At 56.0% G+C, this 22845-nt stretch overlaps 8 protein-coding genes across 8 annotated transcripts; 5 read left to right on the top strand and 3 right to left on the bottom strand.

Moving 5' to 3' along the window:
- The first annotated feature begins 419 nt into the window (after positions 1–419).
- On the top strand, positions 420–1963 carry QBC33DRAFT_291602 (ribosomal protein S5). Its single transcript, XM_060423339.1, has 3 exons — positions 420–851; positions 945–1202; positions 1276–1963. Exons 1-3 carry the CDS (start codon positions 564–566, stop codon positions 1537–1539), a joined length of 810 nt encoding a protein of 269 aa, XP_060278285.1. The 5' UTR covers positions 420–563; the 3' UTR covers positions 1540–1963.
- A 255-nt stretch (positions 1964–2218) lies between these two features.
- On the bottom strand, positions 2219–3373 carry QBC33DRAFT_581949 (Translin family-domain-containing protein; the record flags this gene model as incomplete). The annotated part of the gene is made up of 3 exons (XM_060431302.1): positions 2219–2966; positions 3101–3118; positions 3171–3373. The coding sequence occupies 3 exons, from the start codon at positions 3371–3373 to the stop codon at positions 2219–2221; spliced, it is 969 nt and encodes a 322-aa protein (XP_060278284.1).
- Positions 3374–6504: 3131 nt separating this feature from the next.
- Positions 6505–7600, bottom strand: QBC33DRAFT_552734 (uncharacterized protein). Its single transcript, XM_060429330.1, has one exon. It carries the CDS (start codon positions 7445–7447, stop codon positions 6848–6850), a length of 600 nt encoding a protein of 199 aa, XP_060278283.1. The 5' UTR covers positions 7448–7600; the 3' UTR covers positions 6505–6847.
- A 1426-nt stretch (positions 7601–9026) lies between these two features.
- On the top strand, positions 9027–10212 carry QBC33DRAFT_462127 (GPR1/FUN34/yaaH family-domain-containing protein; the record flags this gene model as incomplete). The annotated part of the gene is made up of 3 exons (XM_060425056.1): positions 9027–9403; positions 9478–9891; positions 10119–10212. The coding sequence occupies 3 exons, from the start codon at positions 9027–9029 to the stop codon at positions 10210–10212; spliced, it is 885 nt and encodes a 294-aa protein (XP_060278282.1).
- Positions 10213–10881: 669 nt separating this feature from the next.
- On the top strand, positions 10882–13165 carry QBC33DRAFT_602139 (FAD binding domain-containing protein). The gene has a single exon (XM_060432143.1). It carries the CDS (start codon positions 11106–11108, stop codon positions 12882–12884), a length of 1779 nt encoding a protein of 592 aa, XP_060278281.1. The 5' UTR covers positions 10882–11105; the 3' UTR covers positions 12885–13165.
- A 1792-nt stretch (positions 13166–14957) lies between these two features.
- QBC33DRAFT_552725 (mannosyltransferase) lies at positions 14958–16487 on the top strand. The gene is made up of 3 exons (XM_060429329.1): positions 14958–15508; positions 15571–15841; positions 16010–16487. Exons 1-3 carry the CDS (start codon positions 15048–15050, stop codon positions 16262–16264), a joined length of 987 nt encoding a protein of 328 aa, XP_060278280.1. The 5' UTR covers positions 14958–15047; the 3' UTR covers positions 16265–16487.
- A 268-nt stretch (positions 16488–16755) lies between these two features.
- QBC33DRAFT_291227 (uncharacterized protein) lies at positions 16756–18890 on the bottom strand. The gene is made up of 2 exons (XM_060423338.1): positions 17234–18890; positions 16756–17153 (listed from the first exon to the last, which is right to left on the bottom strand). Exons 1-2 carry the CDS (start codon positions 18738–18740, stop codon positions 16894–16896), a joined length of 1767 nt encoding a protein of 588 aa, XP_060278279.1. The 5' UTR covers positions 18741–18890; the 3' UTR covers positions 16756–16893.
- A 3087-nt stretch (positions 18891–21977) lies between these two features.
- Positions 21978–22734, top strand: QBC33DRAFT_438417 (peptidase S8/S53 domain-containing protein; the record flags this gene model as incomplete). The annotated part of the gene is made up of 2 exons (XM_060424174.1): positions 21978–22478; positions 22582–22734. Coding segments are annotated over 2 exons (654 nt in total), but the record flags the coding sequence as incomplete, so codon positions are not given.
- Between the last annotated feature and the right edge of the window lie 111 nt (positions 22735–22845).

Here is a 22845-nt window from a genome sequence, read left to right as displayed (position 1 = left end):
TTCCAGGAACAGCAGCTCCCTTCCTTGGGTGCAGATCATTAACTTCGATCTTCCCAAACCCCGCACCCAACTGCAACCCCAAGCTCTTTCCCGCCTCAGCCATGGAGGTATGTTATGCTTTCTTCATATGCCGACTCTCTCCAAAGTTCGTTCCAAAAGTTTGGACCTTCTAGATTAGATCTAGACTGGATCAGCGCTGCATAAAACAAAAACTTATGGCTGCGGCTTGTTAGTTTTAAGCGGTGCATGCAGTTCGAAATGCAGCTTTAGAACTAGGTATGTAAATGGTGGAAGAAGACGGTGAGGGGTTGAAGGACATCTCCACTCACCTAGGTGAACTCCCGCACGGGCCCTCCAAACACGTGAGCAGTGTGTGCCTAAAATATCAGGGACAAATTTCTTAGGGCTGCTTCGCTTGGCCCGGAAAATCCACAAGCCCACCAGAAATTGTTCAAATCGCCAAACCCCGCGAAAAGTTAACGGCAGCTTTTGGGAGATTTCCAAAGATCCTCGACCAACCTCGACAGCACCGTTCACGAATTCTTTCCTAGCAATTGAAAAATATGGCTGACCGAGGCGGTGCCCGTGGCGGTGGATTCGGATCCCGAGGAGGCGAGCGAGGTGGTGATCGTGGCCGAGGTGGTGATCGCGGCCGTGGTCGTGGCCGTGGCCGTGGACGCCGCGGTGGTAAGCCCGATGAGAAGGAGTGGCAGCCCGTCACCAAGCTGGGCCGTCTCGTCAAGGCCGGCAAGATCAAGAGCATGGAGGAGATCTATCTGCACTCGCTCCCCGTCAAGGAGTACCAGATCGTCGACTTCTTCCTCCCCAAGCTCAAGGACGAGGTCATGAAGGTGCGCATTTTCGAAGCCGGCAATTGCACGAATCAATTCCGCCGCGACATGTTGAATGGATGGCTCTAACTTTTTTCTTCTTCTCGCGTACAGATCAAGCCCGTCCAAAAGCAGACCCGTGCCGGTCAGCGGACCCGTTTCAAGGCCATTGTCATCATTGGCGATTCTGAGGGTCACGTCGGTCTCGGTATCAAGACGTCGAAGGAAGTCGCAACTGCCATCCGTGCCGCGATCATCATCGCCAAGCTCAGCGTCATTCCCGTCCGTCGTGGATACTGGGGTACCAACCTTGGTCTTCCTCACTCCCTGCCCGCCAAGGAGAGTGGAAAGTGTGGCTCCGTCACCGTCCGAGTAAGTGCTGAGATATTCGACATTGCTCCGTATCAGAAGCGGACCCGATGCTAACCATTGATTTCCCCTTCAGCTTATCCCTGCCCCTCGCGGTACCGCCCTTGTCGCTTCGCCCGCTGTCAAGCGTTTCCTCCAGCTCGCCGGTATTGAGGATGCCTACACATCCTCGTCCGGTTCGACCAAGACCCTCGAGAACACGCTCAAGGCCAGCTTCGCGGCCGTCTCCAACACATACGGCTTCCTGACCCCCGATCTGTGGAAGGAGACGAAGCTCATCAGGAGCCCGCTGGAGGAGTTTGCCGACAGCCTTCGGGACGGCAAGCGGTACGCCAACTAAGCGTGGTTGGAGGGCAGAGAGAGATTGCGTGACCAGCAAGAATGGTTCGTTGGGGCGTCTGTGGATCTGTTTAATTGCATGGGCTCCGGCAATGGCATAGATTGAGGCTACTAAAACCACCAGAGTATGGCCTGAATCAAGATGAATCTTCAACATGCTTTTTGCCATTGACTTGTCTCTATTGACTCTGTGTAACCCAAATTCTTCCCTGAAGTCGATGCTCTCGCTGGTGCATTCTGGTCGACACCCTCACTCCTCTGGGCATGACGGGCAAGTGTTGCATGCCAAGGGAACCATTATTGCTCATTTCACATACCGACTTGCTAGCAAGAAAAGCAAAAAATCCGCGGTAAAAACATTTGATGCGCTCTTGACTTGCCCTCAATTTCCGGTGCCAAGTGCAAAGAGCCTGGGAACCCCCAGCTCGAGGATAGGAATCGGGATTCCGAATACTCGCATGGCCACCAAGCAACGAGTTGTAATAGTAGCAATACGACCGACTAGCCTTCAGCGCCTTCTAGTAAGGGATATATTAGACTACCTAGGTAGCTGAACCGCACGGAACTCAGCCAGACACGGAGCAATAGCAATAACAATAATACCTAGGACAGTCAGCTTCAAACCATCAAGCGGCCAGTGCAGTGCAGCCCCCGAACCCAACCCAACCAACACCCCCACCCTACTCGGGCGAACCGGGCTCCTCGTCTCTCATGTCAGGCACCCAGCCCTTCTCGCGCTCGCTCCCGCGGACGGTGATGCCATAGCCGAGCCTCTCGACCTTCGCGACAGACGCGCGCAGGACGCCCATCTTGCCGTCCCACGTCTTGTTCCTCTGCTGCGGCAGCATCTCGAAAAGGCTCCCCAGGTCCTGCATGTCCCGGACGATGGTCCGCGGCCTGCTCCCGGGGAGTCCGCCCTCGGCTGAGGAGGATGTCGCGAGCTCGCCCGTCAGCGCCGTCGTCGTTGTGGCGAAGCGCATCATCTCGCCTGATAGGTCGAATAGGCCGTAGATGTAGTCGTACTCGGTCAGCTGGACGGTTGGGGGGGGTGAGGCGTTCTGAGGGGCTGCTGTTGCTGGTGGGTCGCCGCTGGCCGCGTCTGCCTTGCTGTGGCCCTCTGCGGCTCCGCGGTGGTCGTCGTCCGCATCGGCCATGGCCTCGTCCTCGGCCGCCGCGCCTTTGCGGGCCAGGTCGTCGGTGACGGAGGTCAGTTCGTCCATGCTGACGAGGGACTGCGTCTTGAGGTAGTGCGCAAAGGACAGTGCCTCGACGAGCTCCTCGAGGCAGCGTAGGCTATACGCATAGCGGTGCCGGTTGATGCCCTGCGTCTCTGGGCCGATGATGGCGAGCAGTTTGGCAATTTCGTTGAGACGGGCATTCATCTCTTTTGCGATATCCTGAGGGATATCGCCGTCGATCTTGCGAACACTGAAGGAGCAAGCAAACTGGTTAGTTCCATGTATCTAGGAAGTAAACGCGAGGTGATGATGACTTGTATCATTGTATATTTTCACCAGTCGCTCCAAACACGCGGAAAGCCAAGCCAAGCAATGTGAGCTTACCGCTGCAAGGAGAATATTCTGCAATAAATTTATTAGCCAGGGCACCAACAAAATTCAGCATTCGCCTCACATCTTCTTGCTCAGAGCCGTGATATCCCTGGAAGCCTTGATGATGCGCTCTCGGCGATCGTGATGCTCATCCAGCTCATCCCGGAAGCGTTCGAACATCGGGGTGTAGGCGTTTCTCACTACCGGCTTCGGCGCGCCGCCTTGCTTGGGCCCATCATGGTGCCTCTTTGCATGCCCGCTGCGATCTCGTTTGAATCCAGACATATCCTTCTCACCTGTATCCTTATCCCGTCGGGCAAGTGTCGATGACGAAGCCTGCCGGGTGCGCTCTTCGCCCTTGGCGACATCCATGATTAGCAGGTCTGTGCGTTGCAGTGGTGGTGCTAACATTTAACAGGGCCAACCAAGGTTCTTCGTCATGGCTCAAGGTCCCGAGCACGGGCCACAGCGAATTTATAGCTGGCACACTGAACGACTTCAACAGCTTGATAGGTACAGAAGGAACACCAACAGCGAGACTATCAACAGCGACGGCGCTTTGGCAATACGGGGGGAAATGCCCAGGCCTGTGGGATACGAGACCAGTGCTAGATCCAACACCCCTATCTGGATTCTTCTTGGGCGGAAGCACGAAACCCAATTGGAACGAGATATCGTCGACTTCGCTCGGGATTTGGAGACGTAACGCTCACCCTCGTCCGTTTCTCAAGCCAATTGGGAATTTCCCCTAGAACTAAGCACGGCGATGGCTTCTGAATGAATCAGTCCTGTCTTGCTTGGAGTTATCACCAGACGGCTCAGTTACTGTCCCCCTACCGCGGCATCTCTCCACACACCCTCCACCCACTGCCCCATTCACCATCTGCCTCGACACTCGCCCGCGTATCGCGATGATAGTAGCATGCAAGAAAGGCAAGCTTACCTGGGTTCCACCAAACCCCGGCGTCATGTATGTGAGCCCCGGCCTCGGGCCTATAGTCTATACCCTCCCAAAAAGCCTTCCACCCTAATCCCGGGCCCCCCGGCCCCGGCATCGATCACAGAACCGTGACCAGGCGGCATAATCGCTCGCCTTGCAGCCGTGGCGTCGAAGCATTATCAGGACAGGTACATATGCCGGCCGAAAGTCCGGTGTCGTAGATTTCACGTTTCGTTGCCCAGGGGGGGATCGTCCTCCGGGCCGAAGGCGAGGCCTAAGCCTGGGGCCAAGCGGAGGGGGTGGCCCTGTGTGAGACCGGACGAAGGGATAGGTTTCGTGCGAACGGGGAATCTTCTTGGTACCTCTATCTCGGGCCTGGGGCCTGGCACCATCTGTGTGGACTGGAAGGGGACTCGAAGGGACAATTAGGAGGCGCGGGATGGCGGCGTGGTTGGAAGGCAGGTCAGTCTTTGTTAGTGCTTGACTAGATGGCCGAGGCCGGCCAGTGTCCTTCGCCTATGGATCAGTAACAGCACCATGCGACTTTTCTAGAACAAACCAGGGGAGTTGTCAGTTTGTGGCTCAACTGCAACGCCAATGCCTCACGTAGAGATCAGGGTTGAGAGGAACTTCAGACATTCTTCTCTTTCTGCCAGGAGTCCTTGTTGTTTCCCAGGAACCGGGCTAGGATCTGCCTTGAGCACGTCCATCAATCTCATCTTATACGAGGTTTACACTATGAACCAAATATCGCGGCTTGCGCGGGAGGGTAGCCTCGATTGGTTGGACCAGCGGCACTGCAGCATGAAACGGGGCCGAGGAAACGAGATAACGTGAAATGCAACCACAGACGACGAGGTCGAGTCCACCCACATCGTCCATAATTGTACTGCGTATGCAATTGCAGACAGTTACCGCCCTGCCTGTGTGTCTTTTTTACCTTCTCCCCTCTTTCGGGGACCATTTCAGGGGGGCACCACTTCACCGGTTTTCAGTCGGCGGGAAACACACTGCTGACTGAACCGCCCGTCCGAAGCGAGCAAATAAAACATAAAATAGGTATTAAAAAATAGGGCGAGAAGCAGGAAAGCGTTGTTTCCGACGCACTGATCGACACACCCCAAGACGGCGATACTACCTACCTACGAGGGAGGGGTTGGGTTGACAATTAGGGAAACCCCCCGAGATTGGAGGAGGGCGAGGCACATCGCCCATTAACTGACCCGAGCTGCTGGGAGCTGTGGCATGTGGTATGCTGTGAGAAGAAACCGCGCCCCCTTTTTGGCAATTCTCCCACATTGAGGATCATGAAAGAGCATTACTAATAGTAAGGGATGTGCCGCTGAATCCGTGTCAACACACATCGTCGCACATCAACGACGAGCTGGGAAACTCTTGAGGTGATGGGTCAACAGGTCAACATAAGTTTTGGGAAGGGGGGCACGGCGGGGGAGACCTGTCAGGTTGCGGTTGCAGCAGTTGATCCTCGACATGTGGAGTCATGGCATGTTTGGCTCGCGGATCCGTATTCTCAAAAGTCTCACCGAAGCAATTGGCAAAAAGCCGACGACGGCCCGCAGTATCCGCCCGAGTCGCGATAGGTCGAAAAAGTGTACCCAATGGAGCCTGTCTAGCTCTCGGTTACCAACCCCGGCATGTGACTTCCTTCTCGCGAAATATCGAAATAACGAAATAACGATATCCCTAGATAGACGCCCGTGATTTTGTGAGGGTCCCCTATTCTAGGTCTGTAATGTCGTGGCTAGCTTGACCTCATGCCATTGACTGTTATTGTCCGTTAGAGTTGTTGGGGAGGGGGGGGGGGGGGGTTGATCGTCCGGATAAAAGGAAGAAGTTGGGATTATATCCTGTGGTCCAAGAATATTCATCCCCTAGGTCGAGAAGCGCATCGCCGCGTGGCATCGGTGGGAAATCACCACCCTTTACGAGTCCTCCTGTGCGACCATGATTGGCTTGTGAGCCGCACGCGGGAGGAAACCGTCCAGGTGTTAGTTACATCGCCGACCTAGAATCGGACACCTTGCAGCGTCCTTGCAGTGTTAGTGTTGGTTGGCTCCCAGATGCAGCCAAGCCCACATTTTGCTGCTTTTCATTCGAGCCTTGTTGACAATCAATGTTGACGAGGTTGCGGAGTCCGGCACCTCGGCGCGTTTGGTCAAGAGGGTTTGTTATATCTGGCACCAGTCAGGTAAGCCGGGAAAATGTAATCATCTACTCGCGATCGGTGGTGCTGTCGGGTGCAGCGAATCAGATGGCGGGCGGAATCGAAGAGTCAATTAGCTTAGGGCCAAGCCTTGTCAAATTCTAGAAAAGACCTAGAAGTCCGGCAATGTGGCACCTTTTGTCGCATATACCTTTTATCGCATATATGTTAACGCGTGGATTGACCCCGCTAGAATGAATATTCATCATGGACGGGGTAAGAGTAGGATTACATCGAATCAAGAATGATCAACGAACGCACCAGGTGACAATAGCTTCCATAACTGAGTTCCATAAATGAACTTCCGTTCTGCGTCAAACATTCCGCTTGTGGAAAGCATCGGCACTTCTATGCTTACAAAGGTCTTGGATGACGGCAATGATGTGATTAAAGTCTCGGCGCGGGGCGGCGGCATGGTGGCTTTTGCTGGGCGTTTCTTGGTGTCGTTTCGGACGCAAGGGTAGTGATCAGTACCGGATTGGGGGCACAACGAGGATCAGATCGTCATGATGTCAATGGCTCGATGCAGTGCTCAATTGATCAATGATCGCAAACCTGGTTGCCAAACAACTGGTGACCAACAAAAATTGAGCTGTTAAGTCAATGAATTCCCACCTGATGGGAACGGCGTCGTTCCATCCATATATATCGAGGTTGCCATTCTGTTCAAAGTACCTACTGTACCTGCAGTATCAGTCGAGGTACTAAGGGTCGTCGTAAAGTACAAGTACATAGATATGTGCATACTGTGGGCATAGCGCACGGAGGCAAGGGAGCGGACATTAGGATACCCTGCCAAGAGTGGAAGTCGGGCCTTGCCATGTGGTTTAGAGCGCAACGGCTCTGAGCCTCCCCGGCAAATTTCCATGATTAAGTTTCTCAGATATAGGCACCTAGCTTCCATCTGTGCTTTTTCTAGGTTGTCAACGGTGTGAAATGCGGAGAATTGCTTGTTCTTTTCTTTCCCGTTTGGAAGGGGAGAAGAACCCCGATATTGCGGAAAGGGCGCCAATCGCTCCAGTGGAGACTGGCGCAATCTGGTCTGGGACAGATTAGGTACACACATGAGTCGAGGGTCAAGAGTCGAGAATCGACCCTCCCTGCCTTGGTCTGGCAAACTGAGAGAACTCAAGTTGAGAATGGTGAAATTTGAGACCAGATAGGGCGGCGGCACAACAGGAGCAAAGCATTTCATCCAAGATTGCGGGGATAAGCGTGCAAGGCCAGAGGGCGATCTTGAATGGGGCTCCGGGGCCACTTAACTTGGAAGAAACGGGTTAACTATGGAAGATGACACATGGGATGGTGCGGGCTGTATCTTTGGGATTTCGCAATCAATCTCGGCGAGTTAGAATCCTGGGGAGAAAAAGGAATCTTCCCCCCTTGTCAGCCAAATATATCCAGTGTATCCCCGGCCAGTTGGCCGCCGCAATCGCCGAGTACCTGCAAGGTACTTTTGTACCTTTTAGCTCACCTGGCAGGTCGCCAAGGGCGGACGTCCACAACGAACAAGGCTCTACTTAGCGCGTGCAAGTCGTGCAAGTCGCACCATTTCTGTCTCCTCCCTCTCAATGGGGCCATGTCGGGCGCGAATCAGCTCAGAGCTTACAGACTAATCCGCACATGCGTGAACCCTTCGTCCGGAACGTGGGGCGTGTGCTTGCTTGGCCTAGGTTCTAGCCGTTGTAGATGACGCAGCGCAAGGTTTTGAGAATGGCATTACGGGCCAGCTCCACGATGCATTAGGGTTTGTCGCCGCCTCCAGGTTTTGCACTACCCATTTCCACACTGTGCTACATTCTCCAGTATCTCACCAGATTCCCGAGACATCTCAGGTTAGATTACATGCGCAGTATACATATAGGGAGGGATGCATCGACTGGCCGTAGGACACGGAGCTTCTGAGCATGGGCAGAGTCGTCCTGCTGCTCACGCCATCCGATTGTCCCAATGTAGGTACGCAGATATGGGCTTACCCAGGGCGCATATACGCCGTACAACGTAGGGCGAGAGTTCCGTTCTCTATCCGCCTGCGTGGTCCAAAGGGACGGTGCTTTATCCGGCGGGAGGAGACTGGGACTCGGGCGGTTGGACTCGAGCAGAAAGAACGTCGGGGACAGGGACTGGGAGGGCTTGTCCCGAGCTCTTTGACGCCGTTCACGTGGCTTCCCGCTCTCCTGTCTCCTCTCTGGGTTCCTCTCCGCTCCCTCACGTCGCCTCCCCGAACCTGCGAAATGACGATGTGGACTGGCCAGAGCGGAGGGGGGTCCAATCATTTGAGCTCCCACACTCTCCGTTCCGCCGTGACAGCAGTCCCATCACTGTCCCGTCATGCTGCTGGGTACCGAGGTACCTCTACCCTGTTGCCAGGTACCTATTCCTGCATCGTTCATGTATTGAGCCAATCAATATCCCAATTTGTAAATGATGTGAAATGGACCTCCCTGCAGTCTACGGGGAAATCTCCCCACCGCCCCCGGCTTTGTACGTGGTAGTGAAGTGGGTGTTACCCATTCACCCACCCCTGTTAGTTTCCTTCCGTCCACACGGGTGAATGGTGGAGGGGAGGATGTATCTCGCGGGTTGGCTTGGAGATCCCAGCTATATATTTCTTTCCGCCCTCCGTTCTCCCCACGCACTTCGGACCGTCTTTCATCTCCTTCGTCCCCAACCGCGTCAGGTTTGCCGTTTCCTCGTTTCGCCCCTACCTCCAACCATCCAACCTACGGTTACGGGCCCGACCTCTAGCAAGGGAAAAAGAGACAACAATCGCAATGGCCACTCAAGAGTCCACCGCTCTGGGCGTCGAGAAGGCCGATGCCAATGCCACCCACACCAGCGGCTCCGCGCCCGTCAACGGCGCCACTGCCACTCAGCGCTACGACTACGGCGGCAACCCGCAGGCTCGCGCCCACCTTGGAGAAGATGCTCGGCTTCCCGCCTTCGGCGGTGAGTTCCAGCCCGGTCTCTACAAGGAGACCACGCACCGCAAGTTCGCCAACCCGGCGCCCCTCGGTCTCTGCGCTTTCGCCCTCACCACCTTCGTCCTGTCGGCCGTCAACCTCGAGGCCCGGGGTGTGACTGCTCCCAACATTGCCGTTCCCTTGGCCCTTGGCTACGGCGGCCTTGTCCAGCTGCTTGCTGGCATGTGGTATGTTGCGATCTGTCCCAAGTGGGAGCGCCTGGTGGGATAATAGACGAGTCCCTAACGAAAGCCTGATTTAGGGAAATGGCTGTGGGCAACACCTTCGGTGCCACCGCCCTGTCCTCGTACGGCGGCTTCTGGATCGCCTACGGCATTCTCCTGACTCCCAGCTGGAACATCCCAGGGACCTACGCCACGGCGGGTAAGGCGGCCGGTGACCCTCTGCAGGTGGACAGCGCTCTCGGATTCTTCCTGACCGGCTGGTTCATCTTCACGACGATCCTCCTGCTCTGCACTCTCCGGTCCACCATCATGTTCTTCCTGCTGTTCTTCACCCTCGACTTGGCATTCCTCATGCTCATGTGCGGCCACTACGCGTCCAACAACGGCAACGCCGCTATGAGCGTTTCCCTGAAGAAGGCCGGTGGTGGGTTCGGCATGCTTGCAGCGTTTTTGGCCTGGTACAACGCCTTCGCTGGTATTGCTGACACGAGGTGAGATTTGATTCCGCATTTCCGCGCCACCATGTCCTTTACTTGGCCTGCTTTCCGTTCCCCTCATTTGCGGGTCTTGGACTCTTTTGATTCGAGGCTGCTGCAAGCCACCTCCGTCAAGAGCTGCAAGCTCTTTTTTTGCCCTGTTGCCCCCCACCATCTTCGGCGGCATTTATGCGGTGCATTTCTTGTTAGGGCGCACGCTAACTTTAGCCTCTTTTCCGCAGCAACTCGTTCTTCCTCATCCCAGTCTTCCACTTCCCCTGGTCTGACAAGGGCCGTGAGGCGAGACTGGCCAAGACGGCTAGCCATATGGCCTAATCGATCAACTGCCGGACCGCGTTACTTGCATTTCCCCCCCTCACGATTACATAGTTGTGGTATCCCGCTTCATGAGCAGGCTGTCAAGTGTTTCCTTTTTTTAGCGTTACCTTCCCTACCTTAGGTAGGGCGGGTTTCGTAAAATTGGCAGCATGTTTTCGTTTTGTTTTATTCGGATGCGAAGAGGAATATTGATACCTGGGCCGGCCACTGTGCTGGAAAACAACGAGGAGAAAAGGAAAATTTCCTATGGGATGTGGTAGCTCAGGCAGAGAGACCGCAGAACGAATTTGCCCCTTTGGGGGGGTCTTAATGCAAATCAAGGAGGCCGCCGTCTTGTCGAGCCTCCGATCCACTACGTATACAAGACGCCTTATTTGGTTGATTGATGACGAAGCTGTTTGTGCCTTGCTTGGAGTTGACTCTTGAATTCCTGCACGAAACATGATGACCCGCTAGCTGTGGGGTACCTAAGAGGCTAAGACTTTTGCGGCAATGGAAGGCGGGATTCAAGGTGAGCCCACCCGAGTTCAGCTCACCTAGGTAAATGATGTTCCTCGGCATCCTTCACCGCTGCAATGGTTCCTCGAGGTCAATCCAAGGTAGGAAGGCACCAACAGCTCTGCCGAGAAACCAACTCAACCCTCAGGTGGAATCCTCGCCCCTGGTGATTTGAGGAAGATATGTTCTGTCTGCTTCCGAACATATCGTTCCACCGAGACGCAGACATCACCTGATGCTGCAATATCGAATGTTGTTGGCGTGAGTAGCACGGCAATTATCACGCCCCTTAGCTAGCGGCATATTCCCTTTTCTAGGGCTCAATTTGACCTCGGGACATTTGGCTTTCCGTCTCTTCGTTCATACTGCCGTAAAACATAGACTGCAATGTCATGACCAGCCGCCGCCGGATCTTTCTCTTTCTCCTAGTCACGGCGCTCGTCCCCATCACAGCAGTGCTATATCACCGTCTCACAAGCACACCCGCTTCCACATCACCACCACCACAGGCACCACTACCCCCCGCAACCGCCCCGGCCATGCCCCCGACCCCGCACGCCCTGTCGGGCGCCGCGGCCCAGCAGAGCCCCGTCATCGTCGTGGGCGCCGGCCTCGCCGGCCTGTGCGCCTCGCACGCCGCCCTACGCGCCGGCGCCCCCGCGGTCCGCCTGCTCGAGCGGGCCGCCCGGCCAGGCGGCAACAGCATCAAGGCGTCGTCGGGCATCAACGGGGCGCCGACGCGGTGGCAGGCAAAACAACAGCAGCAACAACGACAACAGGGACAGAAGAAGAAAGGGGTCGGTGAGGGGGAAGGGGAGAAGGACACGTACTTCTTCGCCGACACGATCCGGTCCGCCGGCTCGCGCCTGTCCGCCGCGCCGGCGGCCGCGCGCGCCGACCGCGAGGCCCTCATCGCGCGCCTAACGGGCTCGTCGGCCGCGGCGGTCGAGTTTCTCGCCGACGACGTGGGCGTCGACCTGAGCGTCGTGGCGAGGCTGGGCGGCCACAGCTTCGCGCGCACGCACCGCGGCGCCGGGAAGACGCCCCCCGGCGCCGCCATCGTGCTCGCCATGCTGGAGAGGCTGAGGGACGACCCGCGCTTCGAGCTGATGACCGGGTGCGAGGTCACGAGGCTGCTGCTGCTGCGCCCGCCGCCGCCGGAGGAGGTGGGCAGCATCGCTGGGCAGACGGCCGTCACGGGGGTCGAGTTCACTGTGAACACCACTGCCCCTCCCCAACTGGGTGCCGACGGCGATGGTGGTAGCGAGTCCGGACCCCGTACCCTCTCGGGCCCAGTCGTCTTCGCCACGGGCGGCTTCGCGGGCGACACGCACGGCCTCCTGGCTGCCCACCGGCCCGACCTGACCGGCCTACCGTCGACCAACGACGCGCGACCCGGCGCGCACGGCCTCCTGGCCTCGGCCGGCGCGCGCCTCGTCGACATGGACGCCGTGCAGATCCACCCCACGGGGTTCGTGGACCCGGCGGCCCCCGGTGCGCCCGTTAAGTTCCTCGCCGCAGAGATGCTGCGCGGCGTGGGCGGCGTGCTGCTCCGCGGGGGTAGGCGGTTCGTCGACGAGATGCAGACGAGGGAGGTCGTCAGCCGGGCCGTTATGGAGGGCCCGTTGGCGATGGGCGATGGGAATGCGGGGACGGCTGCGCTGAGGCAGTGGGATGTCCGGCTGGTGCTTGACTCCGGCGCGTGCGAGGCTGCGGGAGCGCATGTTGGGTTCTATCTTTTCAAGGGGCTGATGGAGAAGAAGCGGGTGGGGGATCTGGATGAGACGACTAGGGAGACGTTGAGGGGGTACGCAAAGGTCGTGAGAGGTGAGATGGACGATGAGTTTGGCCGGACGACTTTTGGCCATTGGACGTTGGGGACAAACGGCGAGGAAGAGGATGTAGACTCCCAAGAAGTCTGCATCGGCAGAGTAACCCCGATCACACATTTCACGATGGGAGGAGCCGCCATCAACGAGAAGGCCCAGGTTCTGGCTTCGGACTTTGGGCAGAGCTCTGGGCAGAAGCCGATTCCCGGTCTATGGGCGGCAGGGGAGATCACTGGCGGTATCCATGGCGACAACAGGCTGGGGGGTTCATCCCTGCTCGAGTGCGTGGTATATGGTCTGATAGCTGGCGAGGAGGCGGCGAAGTCATTGTCTAAGAAATGACTCAAGGGACATATCGCCGTGGCATTCCGGTGACTGGTAGAAGTTTGTCTGTTTGTAGATTTTGGAAGCATTAAATATAGCTAAACCACCCAAAAAGAAGGGCAACCCAGGACTCTGGCATGCTTGAGAACGGGGATTTCCAACATCTGTATCCAACCAGGCTGTATGGTTAACTCCCATTGACAGGATTCCCAGTCTCCGATCGACGGATTTACAATGCTTCTCGTCCTGCTATGCCAAACGACAGCACAAAGAACCGCCCTTGGTTAGACTCCGTTTTAATCTGGAGCACTGGCTCGTTGAACCTATTATTTCTTACGTCCGTTTGATTCATGGCCTACTAACCACTTACACTGGGCCGTCGAGGACGTCTTCAACACCTTTTAATCAGGGGTAAGTTTGTGTTCAGCTATATCGCTACTATTACGACGCGTTCCTCTGTGGCCTTGCGAATACTTGAAACCTCGATACTCTGAAACCCTACCAATAGTACGTTAAATTACGTAGCAAGTAGCAATGGCTCATCTAGGCTATCTGACAAAAGACCAAGGCCCTGCTTATCCTCCCTCGAGGATTCTGAACTATCAACCTAACACGACCGTTACTTTCCCAGAAAGGAAACCTGCGTGCCATCTCGCAAGGAAACATCCGGTTAATAGCATTTGCAAAAGCTTTTTTAATGAGAAGAAGCGTGGGGATTAGAAGAATAAAGACAACACAACAATGGGTGGGATTTGGTTGCCGGTTAACTTGGAGGAGAATCCACATGGCAGCGTCCATCAAATTTACTTCATGGACCCCAGACCCCATGCTCGCAGACCAATTCACGTTATTACCACTAGGTATTCAAACGTGGCGCCAATCTATAATTACATGCCTCATTGGCTGCTAAGGTAGGTAGTTGAGCACCTAGTCTACAGGTTGAAAAAAAAGGGGCAATACAAAAATAAACCGTCAAAGAATTAGAGGTTTATGATTTCCGATTGCTCTTGCCCGCTACCACAATCGTACTGACTACCTACCTACCTTGCCATTGCCCTGGCATGTCGACAGGTAGCATGGTGTATGGAAGGAAGATGCTGGGATAGATACCTCAATGAAGGATTGCTGCCTTTTCGCCTTAATGGCCTCTGCGATCTGCTCCATACCGCCTCAGGAGACTTCGCCATAAATCGAGAAGATGTACTTCATAGAGCATGCGGGAGGCATTGGTCCACCGTTCTGGTAGTATGCTTTACCGCCTCGATGTCCTTTAGGAAGCGAGGGCTCATCACTTTCATTTGGTGCAGGTTGTTAATTCGAATCTCTTTTTCGTCTTGGGGATCCATGCTGATAACATGGGGGGGTATTGATGATTGGATCATACTATCAAAGATTTAGATGGAATGAGAATGAGAATAGCAACCTCAAGTGTATGTCTTGGGGCATCTCGAGGTTGAGGTTCGTAGTGGAGACGTTGCATTTATCGGCACGCGGGGCGTGTGTAGATAAACACACGTTGTTTGGGAGATTAGGTATTCGACAAGCGGTCATCAAAATCTCGAGAAAAAAACCGAACCGACGAGGGAATACGTCGGAGACGATTTCAGCCGTTCCAAGTGGTACGGTTGACCTAGGTGGGGGCCTATAATTGAATTGATCGGGACTTGAGTGACGCATGTGGAAGTTGAACAGGCAGAGGAGGAAGAACCCTGTGCTTGTTGCCCATAGCGGTTGCATCCGCATTATCATCCGCCGTCCACCAGGTACCCATCCATCATGGCCCGGCCCAAATCTTCCCCGGCCGAGAAACCTCGACCCCGGGGGCCGCCCTCCTCGCTCATCGCCTCTTTTTTCTCCAACCCATCGCCCCTCTACATCTCAGCCACCCTCCTGCGCGTCGCCCTCCTCCTCTACGGCCTCTGGCAGGACGCCCACTCGCCCATAAAGTACACCGACATCGACTACAACGTCTTCACCGATGCGGCCCGCTTCGTGTCGCGGGGCCGCTCGCCCTACGACCGTGAGACCTACCGCTACACGCCGCTCCTCGCGTGGATGCTGCTGCCAACGGCCTGGACCACGGGGTCGCGCCTCGGCGACGCCGCATGCTTCGCCTTCGGCAAGGTCGTCTTCGCCGCCGCCGACCTGGTCGCCGGCTGGTTGATCGAGCGGGTCTTGACGATGCGGGCGGGGCCGTCTGGGGTTGCCGGCCGAGGCGGCATGCACCCCGCCATGGCGAGGAGGTTCGCGGCTGTGTGGCTGCTCAACCCCATGGTCGCGACGATCAGCACGAGGGGCAGCTCCGAGGGCTTGCTCGGAGTCCTGGTGGTTGCTCTATTGTGGGCTGTTCTCTCTCGGAGGATTACCTTGGCAGGACTCATTCTGGGCTTTGGAGTGCATTTCAAGATCTACCCTTTTATCTACGCTCCGGCTATAGTCTGGTGGATGGATGACGAGAAGCTGGGAAGCCGCTCGCCGGCGAAGAAGGCAACAAAACGAAACGAGATCAAGACCAAGGATGGAAGGGCAACTGCCCCCTCGACGATGACTCAACTCATGGCATTCCTGACTCCGGCAAGGATCCAGCTCGCTGTGGCCAGCTTGGGCACCTTCTTGGGGCTCAACATTCTCATGTTTTCACTGTAAGTGCTGCTCATAGCACCTCCCCCGGATACTCCCAACTAATACCAACCCACCCCCCTAGCTACGGAACCCCCTTCGTGACGCACACCTACCTCCACCACGTCACGCGCATCGATCACCGACACAACTTCAGTCCCTACAACACGCAGCTCTACCTGACCTCGGCCTTCCCGTCGTCGTCCCCGCTGCGCCTCGAATCTCTGGCCTTCATCCCGCAACTCCTGCTCTCTTGCGTGCTCATCCCGCTGGCCACGGCCAAGAAGGACCTGCCGGCCTCGATGCTCGCTCAGACCTTCGCCTTTGTCACCTTCAACAAGGTGTGCACCAGCCAGGTACGGGTTATCTTGCTTCCCCCTTCCCCCTCCCCTCCTACCTTGCCCCCCCTTCCCCTCTCCTCTTTTCCCAAACACAAGAAGAGGGAGAAATAACCACCACCACCGCCCTCCCCATCCGTCCCAACACGCTAACAGCCCACTAACCCCCTTCCCCCAAAAAAACAGTATTTCCTCTGGTACATGGTCTTCCTCCCGCTGTACCTCCCCGGCTCCTCCTTCCTGCGCGGCCGCGCCCTCGGCCCTGCCGCGCTGGCCCTCTGGGTCGTGGGCCAGGGCCTGTGGCTGCAGCAGGGGTTCGGGCTCGAGTTCCTTGGCCGGAGCACCTTCCTGCCGGGCCTGTGGCTGTCCTCGCTGGCCTTCTTCCTGGTCAACTGCTGGGTGCTCGGGGTCATCGTCGGGGATGTCGTGCGCAGGGTGTGACGAGGACGGTGCTGGAGTGCTGGTGGTGGTGGTGGGGTGAGGGGAGAGGATGGAGAAAAAGGGGGAATGGAGTTGTCATGTGTCACTTGGTAACGGTGGCGTCTAGTCGGTTAGAATTCAATGGCGAGTTCATTGGACCTCTTGATAACATTCCTCGTGGCTGCCTGTCTGCCTCCGTAATTCTCCACGAACCTTGCAGTTTCTCGTCTAGAAAACATATAACATATCCTAAAACAACGGCGACAGACCTTATCGTTTGCGCCAGTTACCAGGCATGGCTGATATGCCTCCTTTCCACCAGCCAAAGCAAATACGGTTATGCACATTTTGTTCCTGATTCCCACGCCCCTTAGAAATGGGGGCCCCTTTACCCGAATTCTGGTAACAACAGCAGAAAAAATAAGAAAAAAAGGAGGGAGCCATGACCCGTGACGCCTTTGTTCTATGACAATTCCCCGTGAGCGGCCTCCATTTACCGGCCCTCCGTCTTCCCCACCAACGCCATGCTAGATGCCATCCACCTCTTCCTAACAGAAAAAATAATCAGCGCGTACCGGGCATCATGTTTTCGACAGTCTTCTCTTTGAGCCTTGTGCTCAACTGCCCCAGTTGCCGGACCCGTTACGTCATCAAGTGATGGCGATGCCCCCGCTCAGGATGGCGTAGTTCGATAACTTCAGAGAGAGGACCCTTGATTTGGAGAACTCATGGTTGATGGTGACCCGGCCGTCCTTGTTGTAGCTGATCCCACCGAACGACTCGGCTAGCTCCTCGAAGCGGACTGCAGGCCGGACATGGTTGAGCGCGGCGACGATCTCGTCGCTCCATACACCTGAGCACCAGCCGTTGCGGAGTAGGAAGTACGGATTCAGAGCTTGGGCGGGGGAGTCTAGCGGAGGGGAAGAGGTTAGCATGGAAGAGGTGCCAAAAAGGGCTAGGGTGCGGCGTGGTGGGCTGGGATAAACATACCGAGATCCACAAAGCGGATCCTCAGGTACTCGACCGCCTTCAGGTTCCCCAACGACCGAATCCCCGCAAGAACCAAGTTCTCGAAAGCCCTGATGAAGTTCATGTCTGTGATTCCTGAGCCGGATTCGTTCCAGTGGCTGACGTGGCGACAGCAGTTCTTCACCGTCAGATCGATGGACTTCAGCCGCGTAGTCCGGGGGTCCACCAGCAACGATGCGCGGTCGAAGAAGGTTCTACACACCCTCCCCGTGTACGAGATGTGCTCCAGCGCGGGCACCGCCTCGGCGAGTTTCATGCAGAAGTGAACATTATTCATGACTCTGAGGAAATACGGCGGGAAGCTGGTCTCGCGGCGATAGTCACCTTCGATACAGATGTTAAGGTTCGTTATGGTTCGCGGGAGCTTGGGCAGGATCGTCGCCATGGTTAGGTAGCTCTTAGCTTTGGGTTTGCCGTACGAGCCCTGCCAATTTTGAAGGTTCGGTAGTGCCGACGTGATGGTCTTGAAGTCCTCATCACTCCTGATCAGATTCCACTGTCCCTTGCATATCAGAGTCCGGACCGAGTTGATCTTTGGCATGGACTTGACCCGCGAGTCGTTTACCCGTATCCAGTGCTTGACCTCGGGCGCCTTCTTCCTCTCCCCTCCCTCTAATGTTAGTATGCAAACCTCGGGGAAGGTCGAGCTAATGAAGTAAAACGCTTCGTCCAGGGAGCAGTTGTCCTCCGGCAAGACGTATGAGGCGTTCGTAAGGCCATCTACGGTGACGGTGGGGAGAGTGTTTGCAGATGCCAATGCGAGCGGGGTGTACTTGGGTTGGAAAACGGGGAACCAGACTTCGATGTGCTTGACGTAGGAACGGAGGCGCGGGTGTTCGGTGAAGTGGGTAAAGGACTCGTTGATCGACTCTACAGCCGCCTTGAGTTTGATGTGGCGGTATAGACGCTGTTGGACCAAGACCCTCCACGTGGGGCTGACCCGGGACAATTCAGATAGTTCTTTTCTACGTGGGTGTCTTAAGCCGGTCCCCCACCGCATGGCCGGGTTTTTTGACGCCGTCGATACTCGGACGCCGAATAGATGGTCGAGAATGCATTCGTGGATCTCGGGAGGCAGGTCGTTGAAATTCGTCTCAGCCAGCTCGGTGGAGGGCGGGATGACGGGGTGGGCCGACGCCTCGGGCTCGTCCAGGTCCACCTGGTCATCGGCTGGGCAGCCGACACAGAGTATATCGGCATTTCGGTGTTCGGGCTGCGGGAACGGAGTACTGCTCGGCCGAGTTGGTGGGACGAAATCCTGCATCCGAGCTTGATCAAGAGGGGGACTTGAAGGGCCCGGAGATACCGGATTCGAGGCCGTGGTCATAATGGCTGCCAGCTCGATGGCTGCCTTCCCCTCGTCTTCGAGGATTGGAGGGGCCATCTCTGCCCTCGGGAGCCGCGTTTCAATCGATAAGGGCTTGGGCTGGCCCTCATCGAGAAACATGGGCGCATCGGGAAGCGACATTGGGATTTCGGGGGCTATTTAATCGGGCGGATCGAAAGGCATCGCAGGGAGTTTCGAAGGCTTCCGGAGTCGGCGGGGAGGGTTGGTCGGAAAGAGGGACTCGACTCGTGCAGGGAGTTGAGAGACGCTGCCGAGTACGGATACAGAATATGCTCTATGAAAACGAGTGGCCCAAAGCGGAGGGAAAGTTATATCGCTCAGTGGATGTGCGGATGTTTTGTCCTGCGGGAAGTCTTGGGTCGCGTGAGACGTGGCCGACGGGGTTTGGGCAGCGCAGTTTGGGCAGCGCTGTTTGACGGGTATGGAGGATGCCGGAGGAGCCTTGTCTCTGATTGGAGATCTACTTAGTGAGAAGATATTCGAAGCTGTGTTGCATCGAGGCCGGAGTTGGTGGTGAAAATGGAAAATGAGTTTGCATCGAAGGCTACAGAATTCGCTTGTTGGGTGGGAACGGGAGAGGGGAAGGCGGACCTGGAAAAGCAGGCCACACAGGTACGTAGGTGCAAGCCAGTCATCCCGATACTCTCCTCAAGCATCTGGAATTTTTAGTGAGGGACACTTTTGAGACACGATGTGCACAGCCGCCTACCGCGTAAATTGGCTTGAGCAGTCGGGCAAATGTGCAGGGACCAGTATGAGGCACGTGGACCTGTCTCAGCCACCACCACCCCACCACTGATCCATGGAACTCAAGATCATTGATATCCACCAGCCACACGTCTTCCCAGCTCACAATTACGATTACATGCATGATAATCGACGACTTGTAGACCTGCCTTATCGAGTGAACGAACCATAGATCCAAGATAGATCTTATCTTTGAGTCGCTGTCGTTCTGACGACAGAGCCTCGAGTCAAGACCGCCACGACCCAATACTTGATGAAGCAAGAAGGATATTTTATCAGTGAGCTGTTAGTGGCAAGAAAACAGGCAGAGGCAAGATCGAACGAGATTACGGGGCCATCCAAAGTCTAAAGAGGCTCAGCTTTCGCGGCATCACCGATATACGCGGGATAGACTTTCTTCTGACTCGGTCTTTACTGCTCAGCAAAAAGTCAATCTTTATGGAGTGAGTAGGTACCTAGACGGGATCCGAGTCAGTACGCAGTTGGGAACAAGTTTATATCAGCAAACCTAGTAAATAAACCCCGTTTTGTGGCCTCGTTCGCCTCGTTCTTTTCGCAAACACAGGTCCATGACTTGGAGAGGATCACCATGCTAGACTCCATGTACCCAGCACTTCTCCAATTGATTGAGACCGTGAGGCAAACGGAAGTGGGCAAATAGGCGATTTAATTGCCGGCCAATTGCTCATTCCTCATTCCTCCATATCGGCTCGGCCTGCACAGTTTGTTGCCTAGGCAGGGGAAAGGAAAGGTAACACAAGGGTGATCTCCGAGTCGATCCGCCGTATGTTGCAACCGCCGTCCATGTTCCTTGGCTGCGCGACTTGTAATACAGACCCTGTATGATGAGATGGTTATGTAGTAGCCGTTCGAAATTGTGTTCTTTTCCCAGCAAGCGCCAAACTTCCCAAATTGACAGCCAAGGAAGGGGAGGAGACGGGTTCCTGTGGGTTCGGTTTCAGCATGTTGTCTACTTTGCCCCGCCAGCCAATCCCAGGGAGCTGCAACAGAGCGGCCCCTTGCACCTCCAACAAACGAGGGCCAGGCCATCGTGCAATCGTGTGATTTGACCTGCACGAGGGAAAATCCCCGACCTCGTACCCTTGGAAATCCCCGCGAGGACCTGCGACTATTTATGTACATGCGTAGGGAGTCGTCAGCAGTTTCACGGCGGCCAGCAGCGTGTCTGTGTCCCGGAGAGGATTGTGGATTGTAACACCGCCCAGCTCAGCCCTGCGGGAACTGTCAGGAGCCACGCCTGGAATAACCAAGCTTCTGCATAATACCTATTTATCGCACGTATGTGGTACATCACATAATTAGGGAGGGAGGGGAGAAGTAGGAGGAAGGGTGGTTGTCCCATGATCAGGGCTGAAGGTTGAGATTGAGATTGAGATTGAGATTGAGCCGCAGATAGCTAGCTTCCTACCTGGCTGGCTTTCCTGGTTGATTGCAGGACAATGCAGCTGGCTACTGCGAACCATACAAGGCAGCTTAGTCCAATCTATCCAAGGCTAGGGGTAGGTAGGTAGGTAGGATTCCATCTCGATGGTACCTTCCGAGAAAGCTGAGCCCCGCACCTTGCATGAGGCTCCCCCCCCCCTGAAGATTGATCACCCCTTCCAGTCGCGCTACTCTGCTTCCCGTGTCGGACAGGCAGGAAACAGAGCCAGAAGATCTGTCATGCCTTCTTTATGCCGATGGGTAAACTCACGTGCTCCGCTACCTAGGAGGCGGCCCGCCAGAGAGGACGACTAACGGACCGGCAATATCGCGTCCCAAGCATGGTGACGGGACAAGGTCACTCAACCTCGAGCTTCCAGAGAGCTCCGAGAAGCAGGTACTTCTCTCACTCTCTCACACCGCAGCGTTTGAGGTTTAGTTTGCCTGCCCAGTAAATGTTCTCCCGTTTCGCCAACGAGCCTCCAGCCACTCCACTAACCACTAACATGACTAGGTAAGCGTTGGCGTTTGACTTGGCGTCCATCAACGACGACCTCGATTCCCTGCCTCTGCTCCACTCGTCGGGTCTCTACCCCCTTCCACTAACTCGCCCCCAGGGGTCCAGTACCACGTCAATATCGGAGGATCCTCCCTGGCGACGCTCAACATGACCGTCACCCGGGCGTTAATGCCGTAGGTACCTTTCCTTCCGCGCTGTTGGTCAAAGGCCAGTGGTCTCTTAAATAGCAGGCCGCCGCCTCACATCATGCTGATCCTATCAACTAGTGCTGACTTCCCTTCTTGTATTCTTGGCTTGCTCGGGTTGGGCACAGCAGTCAAAATATCGTCTTTTGCTTCTTGGTTCCTGGGTTGCTGTGCAGGCCGTTGGTTCATGCAGTTTGCTGTGGTATAACTATCTATTCGTTACTCTCCTTCCCTCAGTCCCGACTCGTTGCTGTCGAGCCCCTCGTTGAGCCAGCTCGGGCATTTCTATTCTACTTCTCTCTCTCTCTATTTCACCTTTGGGGCTAGCTCCTTGACGACTCTCATTCTTTCTCAACAATATCCACCACCATGGCGAACAGATTACTATCAGTCGCCGTCACCTTCCTCACCTTCCTCCTCCTCGTCTTCGCTGCCCCGAACCCCAGGAAAAGTGGCACCTATCTCGGTCTGCCCGTGTCCAACCCCAACGCCAAAGATGTAATCCCAGACAGGTACATCGTCGTGTACAACAGCTCGTTCGGGGACGACAAGATCAACACGCACCAGTCCAACATCATGACCAAGATCGCGAAGCGGAACATTGGCAAGCGCAGCCTGGACGGCCGCTCCCTGTCCACCAAGGTCAACACTTTCCAGATGGGCAAGTGGCGTGCCATGGCCCTCGAGGCCGACTCGCGCATGCTGGGCGAGATCTTCGCCGCCGACGAGGTCTCGTATATCGAGCAGGACGCGCGGATCAGCATTAATGCCATCGCGAGCCAAAGCGACGCCCCGAGCGGCCTCGTCCGCCTCAGCCACGCTAGGACGGGCTCGTCGACCTACCTCTTCGACACCAGCGCGGGTGAGGGCATCACCGCCTTCATCGTTGACACGGGCATTCTGGTCACCCACTCCGAGTTCCAGGGACGGGCCACCTTTGCGGCGAACTTTGTAAACAACGTGGTATGTCTCCCTGTGACCTGGTCCTGAACCTTTGGGAGGGGGGCCTTATGCATGCTCTTTAACCAAGTCTGCGTGCTGATCATGTTTCTGCCATCTTTTTCAGGACACGGATGAAAACGGCCACGGTAGCCACGTTGCGGGAACAATTGGCGGTAGGACCTTTGGCGTTGCTAAGAGGGTTAACCTCGTCGCGGTAAAGGTCCTCGACGCCGACGGTTCCGGCACCAACTCGGGCGTTATCGCGGGCATGAACTTTGGTAAGCCTAGGACTTGGGGGGGGGGGGGGGGGGGGGGGGGGGGGGGGGGGGGGGGGGGGGGGGGGGGGGGGGGGGGGGGGGGGGGGGCGGGGGGGGGGGGGGGGGGGGGG

This window comes from Phialemonium atrogriseum (genome assembly GCF_030411735.1).
Source record: "Phialemonium atrogriseum strain 8032-3 unplaced genomic scaffold QBC33scaffold_47, whole genome shotgun sequence".
Classification (NCBI taxonomy): domain Eukaryota; kingdom Fungi; phylum Ascomycota; class Sordariomycetes; order Cephalothecales; family Cephalothecaceae; genus Phialemonium; species Phialemonium atrogriseum.
Note: the sequence above shows the minus strand (reverse complement) of the source record. Positions and strands in the feature narration are given on the sequence as shown.